Below are 19,023 nucleotides of genomic sequence, written 5' to 3' on the forward strand. Positions count from 1 at the left end.
AGTCTCTTCTGAAATTATCTGTAGTGTGGTTTCTAGAAAACAAAGACTGAATGTTCACACACTGTCACTGATATTTGTTTAGAGATGGACATCAGTTTGTCAGGAAAAAAATTCTTGTTTGACCTTTTAATTTTCAGTTATGATAAACATACAAGGATTTAAAACTTATATCAGATGAAAATAACTAGGATTTTGACAAATGTAAACAACATTCTGATAAATATTTAACATGACATACTTAAGACACCACTGTACGTGGATTGAATAGTTTAATAGTTTTAAATAATAGTCAAACAGTGTGTGTGTGTGTCATTAAAATACAGTACAGTACTAATCTATTTCCAATAAATTATTTTGAACATTCTAATCATAAAAGAATCCTTACTTTTATTTATTTTTTAATCATGTTATCCACAAATAACTTTTAAACATTAGAATTGTTTCTTAAATCAGCATATTAGAATGTGATCTGAAGGATCATGTGACACTGAAGACTGAAGTAATGCTGAAAATTCAGATTTGCATCACAGGAATAAATTACATTTTAAAATGTATATGAAAATAGAAACTTTTGAGCAGTATGGCCCGGTTTCACAGACAGGGTTTAGATCAGGTGTCACCAACCCTGCTCCTGGAGGGCTACTGTCCTGCAGACTTTAGGTCCAACCCTGTTCCAACACACCTGCCTGTAATTATCAAGCAACCCTGAACAGCTTGATTAGCTGGTCCAGGTGTGTTTGATTGGGGTTGGAGCTGAAATCTGCAGGACTGTAGCCCTCCAGGAGCAGGGTTGGTGACACCTGGTTTAGATTAATCCAGGATTAGGCCTGAGTTCAATTAGGGCATTTAAGTAGCTTTTCTCAAATTTCTGGTGTGCATCTTGAGATAAAACAATGGCACTGACATATTTTAAGATATACCAGAGCAAGCTGCTTTCCGTTAGAACGGTTTAAACATGCATGGGACTAGGTTTAAGCCTTGTCTGTGAAACCAGGGATTAGTGTATAATTTTTTTTTTTTATATGGGCAAACATAGTGTATGTGTACTTGTGTACAAACTATCTTTGTGAGTTTTAGACCATCGGAGTGAGGACAAAAAGAGTACATTTTGGCTGGTCCTCACTTTCTGAGACCGCTTTAAAGGCCTGTTTGAGGGTCAAGACTTGGTTTTAAGGATAAGGTTATAATTAGATTAAGGGTAGGTTTAGATTAAGAGTTTGGGTTAGGCGCTGGGTAAGGAGCTAGAGATTGCATTGTGTCAATGAATGACCTCCTCACAAAGACAGATGTACAAGAATGTGTGTGTATATAACTGATATTTTGCATTTGGTAATTCAGTAATTCAGTCTAGTAGAGTGGGTCGTTCTCTGATTTCCACAGCAGCCCATCTGAAGCTCGCAAGCGGTTCTTCCCTCCAAATAGACAGGGAAGTTTATGGTTGGCCTTCATCACCACAGCAACTGTGCAGGAATTTGGTTTTCTAACGGCCTCGCACCAGGGCGGGTAATCGACTGGCTGCTTTCCACTAGAGGACAGCAAAGAACAATGAGCTTCAATATCAGCTACATACAGAGGGCTTGTAGTCGTGCAAGTATGCGAACTTACTGTTCACAGCAGCCCACTCCAAAAGGCTCGAAACACACACACTGGAAACATTCGTCATTTATCCAGGACTCCCCGATGTCAAAAACACGGCCTTTGTGTTCACAGCTGGCTGCAGTGAAAGAGTGACTATTACCACTTTAAGTAACAGATCATTTGATGTACATTCAAACTGCTTTTTATTGTTGGACTGAAACTATTTTTTACCGTATTTCTTTTCTAAGCTCTGTGTTTATCTGAACCATTTCCTTTGTATTGTTTAGTCTAGTTTACCTTTTGCATTGAAGTAGCATTCTCCTCCTCCTGATAGCCCATGACAGAGATGGAGGATGTTAACCACGCAAAACACAGCTAGCAAAACGTTCATCTCGCTCGTCTGCATGTCTAGAAGGAAAAAAATGGAGGGTAAATGAGCAATTGCACATTTATTCTCAGTTACTGTGAGCTACTAGTGATATTTATGTATTTACAAGCGTTTATTAAAAGCACATGAAATAGCAAGCCATTTTCTATTCCACTAATAGTAAAAAGGATACTGTAAGAATACCACAGGGAGTGCTTGTAACACTCTTGAAAAATGCTTTTATGAAAAAATAGTGTTGCTTGTAGAAAAAAAAAACTACTTTTAGCTCTGTTTGGTATTGTTTGTGATTTCAAAATAAAGTTTTACATCTAAATTAGCATAAGCAGTGCAGAATGGATCATTACAGCTTTTACCAGTATCAGAATGTCAGATCAAATTATTATTATTGAACGCTGGATAAAAACAGTATACTACAAGATGTTTACAATTTATCTAAAAGAGAGAAAGGGAATGTCTAAAATTCCTCAGAAATATTGCAATATTAAATCTTATCTACTTTTCCCAATTTTGCAGTATTTGGCATAAAATGTGTCATATGTGTGTTTGGAATATATTACCAATTTATAATAAAGACTGCTTGAACTGCATTCCTTGTATGAAAGGTGCTATCAAGCCTATTATATTATTATTATTTTGCATGACTTTTTGAAAGTTGATTAGTCATTTAGCATTGCATTTTTAAAGAGATCATAATTATGAGTTTCTTACCTTTTAAGATCTGTAGGTGTTTCCGTCCTCTGTCCTGTTCTGGTGTGTTCTTGTGTTCTCCCTGATGCTCAGAGTCTTTATATACCTCCATCTCTCTCCTCTCATCTTCACCTCTCCCCCACTCTGTCATTTATGTTTATCCTTACTCTATTCTTTCTCTCTTTTCTTTCTTTCTGTGCACACAGAATGTTTTACTGCTGATAAGAGGGGTGAGCCTAAATCGCCTAATGACTATTCTCATTTAAAGTTTACTTGAATTATGTTTTTATATTATATGTGACCCAGTCACAAGTAAATAAGCTACATATAACACATATTTTTGTGAGTGAATGCAGCACAATCACGATGGACGACTTTAAAGGCGATTTTCTCAATGTTTCGATTTTTTTGCACCCTCAGATTCCAGATTTTCAAATATTGTCCTATCCTAACAAACCATACATCAATGGAAAACGTATTTATTTATTTCTATTTCTATTTTTTATATTATATATATATTATGTAATAGTATAAGCCTTGTTAAAAAATGGGCACAAAATTTAATAAACTATGTTATATTATATATTTTTTCAAACACATTTGGCAAAAAATGGAGAATATACTAATTCTAAGTCTTGTTTCTTGCACTAATTACAGTACATTTCTTTTTTTAGTTATTTATTGCTTTTTCAGTGGTTACATAATTGTAACAATACAAGACAGGTGTCTGCTTCTGGTTTTTCGTTTGCCCTTTCAAAGGTCAAAGGTCACATTATAACTTTTAGAAGCTGATGATATTCGACTTCACATCGGAGAGGTCACCCATGCAACGTATTGTTTTATGTCATCAGGGTTGACGTCACAGACACTAAGTCTGCATGTGTGTGTGTAAACAGCGTATTTACACACAGTATTGTCTCTGCATGCACATAGATAAAACGTGCCGTTGTGTGTTACACATGACATGAACACAGGCAAACATGCCTGCGTAATAAATGACGTCACTGATGCTCTTGTGTGTCTGAGTCGATGTATTTTGTTGTCAGTCATTAGTGATTATGGAAATCTGTTACAGTCTTTCTGCCTGTGTATTGTTGTAGCATTGAAATACAGATAAACTCATTAGTTCAGATAACAAAGTGTAAAGAGATGTTTGGGAAGACAAGATTGTGTTTGTCTAATTGTATTTTATTGTCTGTCTTGTCTTAATCTTTACAGCACTGCTAATGCAAACACACCTGCTGCACAGTATTGTTGCACACACACACACATGTTGGGTTTCCATGTTTAATGGGGACTTTCCATAGACAGCGAAACTGTACAAACTGTATATTCTATCCCCTATCCCCACTTTCTGCATTTTCTTTTCACATTTTCAAGAAAAAAAACATAATTTCTAATTATTTATAAGCTGTCTTGTTCCCAAATGTCTCCACAAGGTTAAAAATAACTGGTATTGTGGGGACTCACCACAAACTCTTTATGCAAATTATAAGTAGGCCATGACATAACAATCTTAGACTGGATTTGTTCGTCAAACAGAAACTAAAAGGGTTGATTTATGTTCTTTGAAGTTACACTATCGTTCAAAGTATACATCTCTTATGCTCACCAATGCTGCATTTATTTGCTCAAAAATATAAATGTAAAAATATAAATCTTGTAAATGTCTTTACACTCACTTTTGATCAGTTGAATGCATTCTTGCTAAATAAATGTATTCATTCCCTTTAAAAACTCCAGACTTTTGAACTAAATAAAATATGGAATATTACAAAATATCTTTCACATATAAACTACATCACATTTTATTTTAAAAAATCTGATTCAAATTGTAATGTTGTTTTCTGTTCTTTTGTACAGTATCAACAAACAGATGTGCTTTAGAAAATGTACATCTTTGATTCAAATACTTGAGTACAAGTCATGCCCAGACTTGACTGGAGTTATTGTAATGGGGCAACTTGGCAAAGCAAAGTCAGCTCTGCATTTCTTGGTCTAAACCACATCTTATATTTCCTCTTCACATCACATGCTCTCGATAAAAAGTTTCAGTGGTGTTTTGCTTCAACCCTCACTTACTTCGGCCCCTGTCGGCAAAGGTAAGTGTCTTTAAAGCAGATTTTTAAAATGAAATCGCTTTCTGTTTGGTTTGGCTAAATATCTTTTCACTAAAATGTTGCATTAAATGAATTTGTGAGACTGAAAAATGAATGCATTTTAGCAATGTAACAGTCACTGTGCATTCCAGAACAAATCAAACCTAAATCTTAAAATGTCCTTTTTACAGATGTCTGAGGGAAATCAAAGCGAATGGTAATACTGCATACATTTCTGTAACCGTTGATATCATGTATGCTCCTTTTACAACATGCAGTTTCACAAGACAATGATAATTCAAATTCAAATTAAGTACTTTTGTTGGAATTGTTTTGAAACCTTGATGGGTTTTCTACAGCCATTGCAAAGTGAGAATCGATCATTCACTGAACGAGGATGAAATAAACCATGTGACCAGCAGGAGAGTGTCAGCTCTGGAGTGTCTTAAGAAACACGGCATACGGTGTAGCCTGGTAATATTCTGGTTTTATTCTGTGCTTTTAAACAAACCTGAATGAATGGCATAAAACACAATTACGTAATGTTAAACCAATACGGAGAACAGTTCTGTTTAGGGAAATGTCTTTCTTGGAAAGGTTTGTGCTGTCATCTACAAAGGCAAACTCACTGAATTCCTCACAAAAGGCATATTTACATAGTTGCTTAATAGGTGTTTGCTGCATTCTTTACAGGATGATCTGCCCAACATCGCTCTGTTGGCTTCAGGAGGAAGTGAAAGAGCGATGGTGGGTTTGCTGGGATCACTGGTCGCTCTGTTTCAGGATGATCTGTTGGACTGCATGCTGTATCTTGCTGGGCTCTCTGGATCTACTTGGTAAATTAGCAAATACATGCGCTCAAATTCAGCTCATCAGAATATTAACAAATGACGAAACTCTTTTTCTTCATAAGGTGCATGGCGTCTTTATACAAAGAACCAAATTGGTCCAGCAAGCTAAATGAAGTGAAGGATGACTTCGAACAGAGACTTAAAAATGGTCACGTCAGATTCAAGGACAAATTGTCGACACTCAAAAAATACTACACACAAAAAGACAATTTCAGTCTGACAGACATCTGGGCAGTGCTGTTTATAAGCGAGATTGTGAAAGAGGTAAGAGAAAGGGATATCCTATGTTTAAAGCAATAATTGAGCACACTTAATAATATTTCGCTTTTTAAAGAGTGGAAATCGTGAAAGTAATTTTGATTATTTTATTCTAATATGGGTCTTTAGACATGAAAATTTGTGTTAATTTGTGATTAACATAAGTGAAACACTGTATTTACCTTGTATTGTCCTGTGGATTTTCATTTACAATTCTTCCAGATTATATTTGGTAGCTCATCACAAAGTGGGTAGCTTCTGACTTTTGAGAGACTTTCTGTCTCTCTTATCCATAACATCCACAAGACAAAAAGGGCAAACATAACAAAACACATTACTTTCAACTTTCTATAAAAAAAAGTTGTAGGCCTACGTAATATAACAGTTGCCAACCATTTTACCGTGGCGTCCAGGGAGTGATCTGGGATTAGGAGCCTGCCTCAAGGAAACCTCAGTCATTTCCTGCCGATATTGAGACTTGAGCCCGCAACCTTCGGGTTACAAGTCCGACTCTTGAGCATTAGGCCAATATTTATTTGGAAAGCATGATACATTTTTTCAGAGTTCTCAGTGAATAGAACATTCAAAGGAACAGCATTTATTTGAAAAGACACTCACTTTTTAACGGTAGTGAATTTTTCTACACAGACACCAACAGACACACAATATTTACATAACTATTTGCGCTGATTTTAAGTTTTTCTACAGATAGATAACAGTACTTTTACCAGTCAGAGGAGCCAACACAGCAAAGATCCATATCCCATCTACACCGTGACTGATATGCAGAGAAGAAATTATAAACGAAAAGCAGGTAATATCGGTGTGTTTGTGTGTTGTATGTGTTTTCACTGTGTCTGAGACTTACAGTGTTCTGCCATAGAGAAATTTGTTGAGATCACGCCACATGAGACTGGCTACTCCATCATTGGGGCCTTTGTAGATGCCTTGAAAGCAACTTGCACTGACATGTCTTTAAATATGTCCTGACATTGTTTTATTTCAAGATGCACACCAGTAATGTTTTTTCTAAGACACGTTTATAAAAGCTACTTAAAGTAGGGGTAGGTGATTTGTTCCAGAAACATTATACATATCATATATATATATGAGCAATATCACACGAGTAGCAGTGTGATATCGGTGTAGCCTATATTCGGCCGTAGGCAAGCGTGCTGATATACACCGATATCGCACGGCTACGAGTGTGATATTGCGTTTATACAACAGTTCGACGACACACGTGAGTAAATAAATAATAAACGAGACACGGAGTGTCTTTAAAACCCGTCTTTTGTGCAGAACTACTTCCTTCCGCCACTGATTGAAATCTCAAATTGACAGTTTGGCAGTTGAGCCCAAGCCTCCGTGTCTAAAACATCACTTTAGAACTAATGATTCACTAAAGGAACACTCCACCGTTTTTTTTAAATAAGGCTTATTCACCTTCTTTCCTACATTTAGATAGGTAGGAAAATGCATTTTTGTCTTAGTGCATGCATTGTTTTAGTTTGACAGGGTCGATGCTAGCTTAGCTTAGCACAATGAATGGAATCCTTTGTTGCCAGTTAGCATGTTCTGAGTAAAAGTGATAAAAAAAATAAAAAAAAACACGTAATTACTTCTTGTGGCCTGTGTATTAACAACGAGTACAAATAGCGATGCAGATTAACACTAGGCGATTTCCTCGGCAGATATTGAATTGGGACTATATTAGGGGGAAGCACAGGCGAAGCACTGCTACTTAGGCGAAGCACTGCTACTTCGGCGCAGAGATATAACGCAACACATGAAATGTGAATATGTGGTATAATATGTGAATGTGAGTACAGGTATAAGATGGGTCGATCTATACATGCGTCATGTTTAAAATAATCACTTACTCTGTGGACAGTTGTCCATTTGGTCCATTCGGCGTGGGGCTTTTTTTCCAGTTCACTTTATCACACCAGGAAAAAAATAAGAGTAAAAGTTACTGCAGGATGGATCAACAGCGTGAAATCCTTGGTAGCTGTGACAACTGCGGGCATGGTCATTTTGATCTGACGCGCTGAGCCTGGTCATCGATGGCAGTAACTTGTCCCACTCTCCACAGCACAGACACTATTTCAGTCGGGATAGATTGGCATATTCCCTGTGCTTCCCCCTAATATAGTCCCAAGTCAATATCTGCCTAGGAAATCGCCTAGTGTTAATCTGCATCGCTATTTGTACTCGTTGTGAATACGCAGGCCACAAGAAGTAATTAGGTGTTTTTTTTTTTTTTTTTTTTTATCACTTTTACTCAGGACATGCTAGCTGGCAACAAAGGATTCCATTCATTGTGCTAAGCTAAGCTAGCGCCGACCGTGTCAAACTAAAACAATGCATGCACTGAGACAAAAAAGCATTTGCCTACCTATCTAAATGTGTGAAAGAAGGTGAATAAGCCCTATTTAAAAAAACGGTGGAGTGTTCCTTTAGCATTGAGTTGCTTTTTTACAGATCGAGTGTATTACTGCATCTGATATAGCATTCATTCTTGTTTCTTCTTCATTCGATGTCCATAATATTATATCGAAAAAAAAAAAATTATTAATGTCTGCTGAGGAAAGAAATATGTCCGTCTTTGTCCTTCTGTGACAGCGCTGCTAAAACAACTTGTTCCTTGTTCTGACAGTCTTTGCCGCCATCTAGAGGCGTAATAATGTAACTTTCACTTAAAGGAACACGCTGACTTTTTGCGACTTTAGTTTATTCACCGTATCCCCCAGAGTTAGATAAGTCCATACCCTTCTCATCTCCGTGCGTGCCATAAATCTGTCTGACGCACCCACAGCTAGCCTAGCTTAGCACAAAGACTGGAGGTAAATGGTTCCAGCTAGCTTACTGCTCCCAATAAGAGACAAAATTACGGCAAGTTCGCCAACATTTTTCCTATTTACATGTAGTGATTTGTATAGTCACAGCGTGTACAAATAACAAGGTCACATGAGACACAGCCATCTTAACCGTATACATACTGGGAACTATATTCTCAGAAGGCGAAGCACTGCTACTTCTGCGGAGCTCGCTATTGCTACTAGCCTCTCCGAAAATTGCCTATCCTACCTTTAAATGTCATAGTTTAACTAAGGCCTACTCCTGGCTTAATGTTTGAAACCTAATCTGTTTGTGAAACCAGGCCATTGCAAAAAAAAAAACCCAGTAATATTGTGAAATATTGTTACAATTTGAATTAACTGTTAACACATTGTAATGTAAAAATGTAAATATACAACCTGTTCTTTTTAGACCTAATGCATGAGCTGGACATAATGGGTGACCAAGCATCTTCAGAAATAAATCAAACAGACGTTCACTCCCTCAGTGATCCACATGTGGAAGAGGCTGGCAAAGTGCTTTTGACACTTGTGGAACTCAGTCTGCTGGTCTTAAGAGAGGAAGACCCTTCATCTCACATTCAAACCCTGATTGACTCCCTGAGTATCCATCACATTGTATCACATTATATCCAAAACATTGAGTTACGTGGGTATGAAAATGAGAAACATGCTTTATTACTTTGATTAAACCCACTTTAAAATCCTGCCAAATTTAGACTCAGATCCACTTCAATGTGTCCAATGTGTGCTAGATATTCAGTGCATGATTTAATTATGCTATGTATTTCAGAAGAGCTGGACAAAGAAAAAAAAGAGAAACTAATCACCATGTCAAAACACGTGAATAAGAAGAACATTAAGGAATACACACAATATATATGCAGCCTGCATTCATACTGGAATCCGACATGTGAGTTTTCCCTTTTTTTGCATATTATGCGACTCAAAACCCACTTTACTCGTAATCTATTCTGTAATTTGTCTCTGTAATTTATATTGTGATCAGTGGAGTAAAAAAATCCAGCTGATCTAGTTCTTTTACATGTTGATAAAAAAGGACCTATTACAATTTAGTAGCTTTTGGAAATCATTCTCTCATTTTAGGCATAGAGATATTGACTATCATTGGTAAATGCATTGAGTTAGTTACTCACTGGATCTGGGGCACAACATACAACTTTCTGTACAACATGATAGGTAAGCTAAATTTAATTTATTAAAATGTAGTAGTAAATATTACTAGTAAAATCTATCAAATGTATATAACATTATATATAATAACAAATTTAAACTACTAGAGTTAAGTGCACATTGAGTTTAGTAAACTCTGACATTTGTAGCAGTGACAGCATGTCTAAATGGCCGTAGACTTATACTGTACTAGTACATTTAAAGTCAGAGGTGAAGCTTCATCTCTTGGAGATGTCTAGCTGTTGTCTTTCTACCAACAAATGTCTCATATTGCAATTTAATTAAATGAAGAAGGATTTAAATATTGTACCATCATCCCCAGCAAAGGAGGTTTCCCCCTCCATCTTTAAAGAGGAAAAGAGGCGTTATGCTGATGCTGGGTTAGACATCAACTCACCTTTTTTACCACTGCTGAGGAAAGAGAGACACATTGACATCCTTCTCTCCCTCGATTTCAGTGAGATAGATCCATTCGAGGTACAATAATTGCATATTGTTTTTTTGTTTTTTCTTATTAACCAGAATGGCGTATACTAATTAGTAATAATGTCCCCCTCCATGCACATTGTCTATTATAAACAGAGGTGGACGAAGTACACAACTTCCTTACTTGAGTGAAAGTATAGATACTACTGGTCAAATATTACTCCGTTACAAGTAAAAGTTGTAAAGACCTATTTTTACTTAAGTAAAAGTACAGAAGTACTCATTTTTAAAAGTACTTAAGTATCAAAAGTAAAAAGTAAATGTCAATGCATTGTTTTATTATTGTTGCATTGTTGTATGTAATACTTAAAGTACCATATGCCTCTGAATCTATGCCTGCCTACCCTCATATCAATATCAAATTTATTTCTAGAACACAGTTCCAGTAGTGGGATTGAATGTGAGATTGAATAAGTGCACTCAATAACGTCCACAATGGTTTCGGACACCCAAATGGCTGTTCCCTCAAATATTGCCCTATTTAAAGTTTTTTGATTTTTAGTATGAATATGTTAGCCTTACTGTTATCTATGAGCTAGTGTGCTCAAAACAATGACAACATTCTCATTTAGAAAACCAAACCCAACGTTGAAAATGAAAATCAGGCTTATGTCAGAATCCAATGTCAGATTGACGTTGATCTCCAACGTTGGACAGACGTTGTATTGTGGTTGAAAATGAAAATCGGGTTGACGTCAGAAACCAACATCAGTCGGGTTCTGACGTCAACCCAACTTTTATTTTCAACCATTATCCAACGTCAATCTGACGTCGGGTTCTGATGTCAATCAGATGCAGGGTTCTGACGTCAACCCGATTTTCATTTCCAACCAAAATGCAACCCCTGCAACCAAAATCATCCACTGACTGATGTTACTTTCCACTCAAGGACCTTGACAGAATTTTAGTGGAGTAAAAAGTACGATATTTGTCTTTCAAATGTAGTGAAGTTAAAGTAAAAAGTTTCCAGAAAAAATAATACTCAAGTAAAGTACAGATACTCAAAAAGTGTACTTAAGTACAGTACTCAAGTAAATGTACTTTGTTACTGTCCACCTCTGATTATAAACACTGTTTTTAATTCACAGTCACTGATCAAAACCGAAGACATGTGCAGACACCTAGACATTGATTTCCCTGAAATCCCTGAAGTATCAGAAGAGGATAAATCTGCTCCAAAGGACTTTTATGTGTTCGAAGGCCCCAAGGCACCAACTGTTATTCATATTCCTCTATTCAATATCAAGAATTGTGGTGATAAAGGTAATTGTCCAACTACTGCTTTGTGATTGTTGAAATGTTCAAATTGTCATATAATATTATTAATAATAATGATAATAATAATTATTTATATATTTAACAATAATGTATAAATGGATATTTATTCACAATTAAGGATTTTATAATCATATTAAAAACTGCAATATGCAGAAGAGCCAATCATGAAAGCTCACAAATGTCCAAAAATGTCTCTTTTAATAGAAGAAATTAGAAAATGGAGGAAAAGATATAAAACCATACAACCACCCTACAACCGTAAAAGGATTGATGACCTACTGGAGAAAGCTGAAATGAACATCAAAAATAACACAGAGAACCTTCTGACAGTGATCAAACAGAAGATTCAAAACATTTATTGATTCTAAGGTGTGACTTGTCACATCACAATGGAAACTCGCTGGCTTTAGTTAAGAAGAGGTGGTTAGAATGAGAGGGTTTGAAAGAGAGAGAGAGAGAGAGACACACAACATATGCAGATAAAAACATATTGTGGAACATACAAGAGGAATTGTATTTGTTGTTAATTGTGTTAATGGGTATGAATATAGGCCTACTAATGCAAGTCCTCCTGTGGTGAAAATCAAGTTTTTAATGTTGTTTATATGTCTGTGTGGTGTTTTTAATATGCTTTAAGACAAACACCATTGCTGAGTATTTTCTCCTGAAAACTGCAGTGAAAAAAATACGATTTGAAATCGATGGTGTTTCTTTTATCACAAACTACCTTGTAACCAATCACGTCAAGGTGAGGGCAGGCTTTAGCATATCATTAACTATAACCGCTCTGAAGCAGTGAAGTCTTAAAGGGATAGTTCACCCAAAAATGAAAATTCTGTCAGTAATTACTCACCCTCATGTTGTTCCAACCGCATAAGACCTTCGTTCATCTTCGGAACACAAATTAAGATATTTTTTATGAAATCTGAGAGCTGATCACTCCTCCATAGGCTGCTAGGTGGCCGAAACTTGCTGGCCCAGAAAAGTTATTAAAAGAGATCGTTAATATAGTCCAAGTGACTACAGTGGTGCAATCTTAAGTATATCAAGCGACGAGAATACTTTTTGTGTGCAAAAACAAACAAAAATAACGACTTTATTCCACTATTCATTTCCTTCTCTCTGGGCCTCTAGTTGGTTCACGTAGTGTTTTTGCGCAGCGCGTCTGTGTTACACGTCATCACGTAGGCTCACTATTGGCCGACGCTGGTCATGTGTGTGATGCGTGATGACGTGTAACACAGACGCGCAGCGCAAAAACACTACGTGAACCAACTAGAGGCCCAGAGAGAAGGAAATGAATAGTGGAATAAAGTCGTTATTTTTGTTTGTTTTTGCACACAAAAAGTATTCTCGTCGCTTGATATACTTAAGATTGAGCCACTGTAGTCACTTGGACTATATTAACGATCTCTTTAATAACTTTTCTGGGCCAGCAAGTTTCGGCCACCTAGCAGCCTATGGAGGAGTGATCAGCTCTCAGATTTCATCAAAAATATCTTAATTTGTGTTCCGAAGATAAACGAAGGTCTTACGCGGTTGGAACAACATGAGGGTGAGTAATTACTGACAGAATTTTCATTTTTGGGTGAACTATCCCTTTAAAACTTCATTTTTCTGCTGATATGAAAAATCAGGTACATTTAGCAATATATCGGGTGAATTATATATTTGACGTATATTACTATATGATGAACTATATGCTTTTCTCCACTAATTTTGTATGATGTTCAAAGCGTTTCTAAAGATGCTGATTATTAGAAGGCAGCTGTCTGACTCTGAGATGGTGAACGAGAACATGGTTTGTGTAACATTAGCAACACATTATTAACGATTTGATAACGTAGATTGCTAATTATATTAATTACTGTTATGTGTATGAAGTTGTAGAGACGCATTACCATTTTGATACATCGACTTGTAGATGAGCCTGTATGAGTGAGTGGAGGCGGGGCTCATTTGCATATTCATAGATCTGCATATACTAAATAGTGGAAAGGCAAGGGTGGAAAGTTACATTCAAGCTATTTTAAGGCATGAATACAATTTATTCATAGGAAAAAAACACTTAAATATGCCATTTTGGTGATCAAAGATGAGTTTTAAGGGATAAGATTATTGACTACAGGGGGACTTTAATATATAGCCTAATATATATATAAATCTGTGACTGACTTCTTATAGGCTATTCAAGTTCCTTTAAAAGTTTCTCCCACAGTTTTTGGCATGAAACCTGATGCAACAATAGGGCCTTCAGCCTAATCAACTGAAAGCACATAATATTCTGTAACCAAGTTGTAACTCTTTCTAAAAAAAAAAAAAAAATTTTTTCACGTGTTCTTCAGTTCCTCACCTGCATGTGTGTGAAATTATCACAGATTAGTGCATCAGAACCAAACAAGAATAATAGAAATTGCTGTTGTTTTTATATTAGTTGAGTTGTTTTTTGCTTTTATTATAATCCATTAAACAAATCATTTGTAATGTTATACTGGTTTGGGATATGGGAATAAGTGATGAGTACAGAAGTAAAATTCTTAAGAGGTAGATCTTTTTTATTTTAGTAATCTCATTATCAAAGTAGCAACATGTTGTATAAATACAAACACAACTCATGAGATCCACTGAGCAAAAAAATTGTTTTTTACCCAAAATCCATATATAAAAAAAAAACTATAGCATTGATATTGAAGCAACTATCATGATTAATCAATTTACATGCTTTCATTTTATATGTAAATCCAATAAAACCCGCAATAAAACTGACAAAAAAATAGTCTTCAGTTGTTTTCTGTGGAGAGCGTCCATACTTTACAAATTTTATTTAACAGATGATTTTGATCAAAGCAGTTTACAGTTCAGCAATACTTTAACCACCATCCGCAGAGATGCAAAGTTTAGTTTCTGGGAGGAATGTATAAATCCATCATTTTAAAGCTGTTGAATGGTTACCAGTTACAAATGACACTGATCTGATTAGACTTTTCCTTGAGAAAATATATTTTCAATGAGGCAAGACTGTCGTTGTTTGGTTTTGAATTTGAGGGCAAAGATCCCTGTAACAAAAAAAGACAGGTATAAAGATAAATTAACTCTGAGTGCAAGAATAATTTACATATCTTGATGACCATGAATGAATCCATATCTGTAATCAGAAAGAATAATTTCTTCAAATACTCACTTTAAGGTAGGATCCTTCTCAAGGTCTTTTGGAGGAATCTTTGCATGGGCACAGACTGGACTGTGCTCCTGGAGCTGCTGTTTAAGCCTATTAATGTCTTCACTCCATTTTGTCTTTTCACCAGCAAAATTACCTGCATAAAAGCAAGAGAGAGAACTATCAACACCTTTTTTGTTTGTTATTTTGTTTGCTTTATGGGTGTTAAAGGCACACTATGCAAGATTTGTACCTTAATATAACAGCTTCGATAATCATTTCGATTGTAAACAAACTCGTAGTAGGGCGAATCATCCCCATAGCAAAGGGGGGGGGGGCGCCCCGACAAATCTCGCGAGAATCACGACTTGCTTTATGGCACGATGTCACTATTTAATTAATATAAATTATTTAATTAATATAAAATCTTAAATTATAATAATTATCATCATTTAAATGTTATATTAATGTTTTGATGTCAATCTATATATATATGTATATATATATTAATATTATTATATACTCTATAATTTTTTTAATTTTAGAAATATGTTGTCCTCTGTCTCTGAAAATATAGCTGCCTTTAAAATTCAGTTTATATCATTGATGTTATTCCTTGCATATTCAAACATACCATCAACGTCACTCTTCTCTTTCTCCACGACTGTAACATCATTATTCAACGCTGCCTATGAAACACACAACACAGAGGAAGATGGTTAGAAATGAGGACAAACAAGCATTTGTTGACACCCCATCAGCATTATGAGTTTCTTTAACATTACCTAAGTAGATACCAAAACACATTTCTTTTCTAACTATTCTTTTTTTAAAGGAACACTCCACCGTTTTTTGAAATAGGGCTTACTCACCGTCTTTCCTACATTTAGATAGGTGGGCAAACGCATTTTTGTCTCAGTGCATGCATTGTTTTAGTTTGGCAGCGTCGCCGATAGCTTAGCTTAGCATAATGAATGGAATCCTTTGTTGCCAGCTAGCATGTCATGAGTAAAAGTGATAAAAAAATTAAAAAAACGAATTACTTCTTGTGGCCTGCGTATTCACAGCGAGTACAAATAGCAATGCAGATTAAGACTAGGCGATTTCCTAGGCAGATATTGACTTGGGACTATATTGGGGAGAAGCACAGGCAAAGCACTACATGGGCGCAGAGATATCACACAACACCTGAAATCCCCCAACTTCCATCAACATACCATACATACGTGAATAGTAGCCGGTTATTTTTCCTACAGTAGACATAGTGAATGGCGATGAACATTTTGTGAGAGACGAGGAGGGTGACTTCTCAGACAGTCAAGAGCCAGAACCATACCTCTATGAACCAGAGTTTTCAGAAGAGGAGCTGCGTGCTTTGGAAATAGAACGACAAGAGGAGGAGGTTGCAACAGCCTGAGGACGTGAGGATGAGAGTCAACACGAACTGGTGGTGAGTGTGAAATCTCTGCGCCCAAGTAGCAGTGCTTCGCCTGTGCTTCACCCCAATATAGTCCCAAGTCAATATCTGCCTAGGAAATCACCTAGTCTTAATCTGCATTACTATTTGTACTTGTTGTGAATACGCAGAATACAATTTTTTTTTTTTTTTATCACTTTTACTCATGACATGCTAGCTGGCAACAAAGGATTCCATTCATTATGCTAAGCTAAGCTAGCGGTGGCGCTTCCAAACTAAAACAATGCATGCACTGAGACAAAAATGCATTTGCCCACCTATCCAAATGTAGGAAAGACAGTGAATAAGCCCTATTTAAAAAAAAACGGTGGAGTGTTCCTTTAAAGGTGCAGTAAGCAATTTCTGAGGAAAGTGGATCGGACTGAGCACCACAACACACTTGTAGCCAATCAGCAGTAGGGGGCGTGTCCACTCAGAGAGGTACATTTGAATAAAAACAGAAAAAGATGGCTAAGAGACATTACAAAAGAGGAAAGATCAGAGGAATATATCACTGGAAAAAGAAGGTTTATGATAAGGCAAGAGCTTTAGGAACTGTGTTAATATTAGAAAAGCTTTCCAGTGCTGGAGAGACCTAAGGCCTGAAAACGGACGCAGAGGTTGTGTTGTTTCTGCTCCACACATGAGTAACGTTAGTTTTGCTATGTTTCACAGAACCAAGACATGCTGTTGTTGTAATGTTAGCTATAATAACAGGACAGTTTTGAGTGTCAATTTTTGTCTGGAGCTGCTGGCGACCGACAACAAACACTTGCTTGTATATAGGCCTATCTACTGTATGTTCATTTTTGTTCATCCTTGTCATTTATTTGTTATTTAAACTTTATTTTGCTTTGCCTCAGCTATGATAGAGACATCCACTCTTTCATTGCTTGTTTGAGCATTTTGAGGACATAGCAATGAAGGGAGTGTGTATTGTTTGTGTTAAATAATAACCGTGTTTCTCTCACTGCACCTTTTAAAATAAAAGGCGATGGGATACGATGACGTTGATTAAACTTGTGTGGTTACTTACTGCCAGTTCAACAGGTTGTTAGTTGTTAGTTGTTAAACCTGCTCTACTGCTGGGTGTCAGTGCCTTGCCCAGCAGATAAAGTATATTTAATTATGCAAATGTATATAACTACAAGCATTTGAACCAGGAAAACTAAAATTGACTGTACACTTTCCTGACAGAATAATTCATCTTTTACCAAAATGTAAATCAAAGTTACTAATAAGCCTACATATAAACAGTGTATATATGAGTATTGTAAATAGTATTTTGTAAATATTTATAAATAACATATTGATCGACATTACTCACTGCTGAATCCTTGCATGCTTGAACCTCTTTGTCCTTTTCCGCCTTAGCAGAGGTTAATTTCCCGACCTCATCCTGAAGTTCCTTGACCTCCTTCTCTGCGTTGTCCATCTCCGTCTGTGTCTGCTCAACTGCTAAACCGTAATTTTCTAGACCCAGGTCTGTTTCTCTCACCGCTGCCTGTACGAACTCCATTTCGTTTGCTAGTTTGTTTACCGACTCCCTTTTAAGATGAATATATCCCAGCAAGGCCATGATCATAACTATGTTTAAACCCAGGATCAGGGGCCAGCATGACCTCTTCTCCATGACTATGTGTATGATGTCCTAAAGATTTTTTAAAATCAAATTATAGAGTTTGACAATCAGGTTCTATTTCCTATATATATCTAAAACAAAATACCTACAGAGAAACAGAGAAAACAATGAATTTACAGTTATAATAAAAAAAAAAATAAAAAAAATGAATTTACACTCATAACAATAGGCCTACATTTGTTTATAAAACAACAACAATCAATTTACAGTCATAATGACACATTTAATAAAAATTATTTTAATGATTATAAATAGTCTCAGTCATAGTGGAAGTCAAGTGTGAAACCAACCGACATAAATGTGGAGATATATCCCTTTCCATACCGTAGTTTTGTTTTTGTTTTACAACTCTGCTGAAAATATTGCTAAAACCAGCAATGAAGCTTAGGCTGGCAGCAGATTTGCTAAACCTCTCCCAAACTTGCTAAAGTCTTTGTTGTCTAAGTTGGTCTTTAAGTACCACAAATCCGTCTAAAAACAGAAAACAGACCAGCAAACCACTTTAGGCTGCTATCTAGAGTCATACACTCCATTCAAAACGTTTGAATGCAAAACAAATTAAAAAGCAAAAAACATTGAAATGACATTCACAACATTCAAAATAATATTTTGTAATTATTTGACATGCATATTAGAAGCTTATTAGGCTACATATTTCAGCACTACATGTACAAGAATAAGAATGTGTCATTCAAATGAGTGCAATGAAACTCACCTTCGCCAAGAGACACAGAAGAGTATCGTAGTTGCTAAAAACAAAGGCTGGTTGGGAGTGGACAGATATTAAAACTGGCGCTCACTGAACACAATATCACAAAAGATAAAGCGCTTTACAGTTGTACATAGTAAAGTGCTATATAAATGCCTAAACCATTCATTCAAAAGAAGCACAAAACAACAGAAAAAAGCAAGAGTAAAATAAACATATTACATCTGTACACCTATCTTTCTCTTATAGACTACTGTGATCTTTCCTTTCCCCTCTCAGTCATTCAAACGTGACCAGTCGGACCAGTTAAGCAACAAATATTCATTTCTGGTTTTATAGTTCTATGACAAGTGACCCATTTGCGAAATGAAGTTGGTCT

The 19,023-nt window shown here is 36.1% G+C and overlaps 3 protein-coding genes across 4 annotated transcripts; 1 reads left to right on the forward strand and 2 right to left on the reverse strand.

Annotated features, from left to right (window-relative positions):
• Window positions 1-1,160: 1,160 nt before the first annotated feature.
• LOC307162877 (prostate-associated microseminoprotein-like) lies at window positions 1,161-1,984 on the reverse strand (the record flags this gene model as incomplete). Its single annotated transcript, XM_079878598.1, has 3 exons — window positions 1,161-1,525; window positions 1,606-1,714; window positions 1,876-1,984. 3 exons carry the CDS (start codon window positions 1,982-1,984, stop codon window positions 1,348-1,350), a joined length of 396 nt encoding a protein of 131 aa, XP_079734724.1. The 3' UTR covers window positions 1,161-1,347.
• A 2,607-nt stretch (window positions 1,985-4,591) lies between these two features.
• pla2g4c (phospholipase A2, group IVC (cytosolic, calcium-independent)) lies at window positions 4,592-14,261 on the forward strand. The gene is made up of 12 exons (XM_079877962.1): window positions 4,592-4,755; window positions 4,944-4,969; window positions 5,112-5,226; window positions 5,446-5,588; window positions 5,666-5,867; window positions 6,570-6,675; window positions 9,135-9,326; window positions 9,516-9,635; window positions 9,830-9,922; window positions 10,239-10,393; window positions 11,491-11,665; window positions 11,885-14,261. The coding sequence occupies exons 2-12, from the start codon at window positions 4,944-4,946 to the stop codon at window positions 12,040-12,042; spliced, it is 1,485 nt and encodes a 494-aa protein (XP_079734088.1). The 5' UTR covers window positions 4,592-4,755; the 3' UTR covers window positions 12,043-14,261.
• Window positions 14,262-14,317: 56 nt separating this feature from the next.
• Window positions 14,318-18,943, reverse strand: LOC307162564 (uncharacterized protein). 2 transcript variants are annotated; one of them, XM_079877974.1, is made up of 6 exons: window positions 18,651-18,929; window positions 18,260-18,406; window positions 17,621-18,020; window positions 15,472-15,526; window positions 14,862-14,994; window positions 14,318-14,736 (listed from the first exon to the last, which is right to left on the reverse strand). In XM_079877974.1, the coding sequence occupies exons 3-6, from the start codon at window positions 17,924-17,926 to the stop codon at window positions 14,685-14,687; spliced, it is 546 nt and encodes a 181-aa protein (XP_079734100.1). In that variant the 5' UTR covers window positions 17,927-18,020; window positions 18,260-18,406; window positions 18,651-18,929; the 3' UTR covers window positions 14,318-14,684. The 2 variants fall into 2 exon arrangements, with proteins under 2 accessions (XP_079734100.1, XP_079734099.1); XM_079877973.1 differs by lacking the exon at window positions 18,260-18,406 and having other exon boundaries at window positions 18,651-18,943.
• Window positions 18,944-19,023: the final 80 nt, after the last annotated feature.

Source organism: Squalius cephalus, assembly GCF_949319135.1.
Source record: "Squalius cephalus genome assembly, chromosome: 8".
Lineage (NCBI taxonomy): Eukaryota > Metazoa > Chordata > Actinopteri > Cypriniformes > Leuciscidae > Squalius > Squalius cephalus.

What these genes read in the sequence shown, in the direction of transcription:
- pla2g4c (XM_079877962.1), top strand. Translation starts at nt 4,944, where the DNA reads ATGTCTGAGGGAAATCAAAGCGAATG. An exon ending in AACCCTGATTGACTCCCTGA is followed by an intron (nt 9,327 to 9,515) that starts GTATCCATCACA and finishes TATGTATTTCAG; the next exon opens with AAGAGCTGGACAAAGAAAAA. An exon ending in CTTTCTGTACAACATGATAG is followed by an intron (nt 9,923 to 10,238) that starts GTAAGCTAAATT and finishes CATCATCCCCAG; the next exon opens with CAAAGGAGGTTTCCCCCTCC.
- LOC307162564 (XM_079877973.1), bottom strand. Translation starts at nt 17,926, where the DNA reads ATGGAGAAGAGGTCATGCTGGCCCCTGATCCTGGGTTTAAACATAGTT. An exon ending in AAGCATGCAAGGATTCAGCA is followed by an intron (nt 15,527 to 17,620) that starts GTGAGTAATGTC and finishes TGTGTTTCATAG; the next exon opens with GCAGCGTTGAATAATGATGT. An exon ending in GAGAAGGATCCTACCTTAAA is followed by an intron (nt 14,737 to 14,861) that starts GTGAGTATTTGA and finishes TTTTTGTTACAG; the next exon opens with GGATCTTTGCCCTCAAATTC.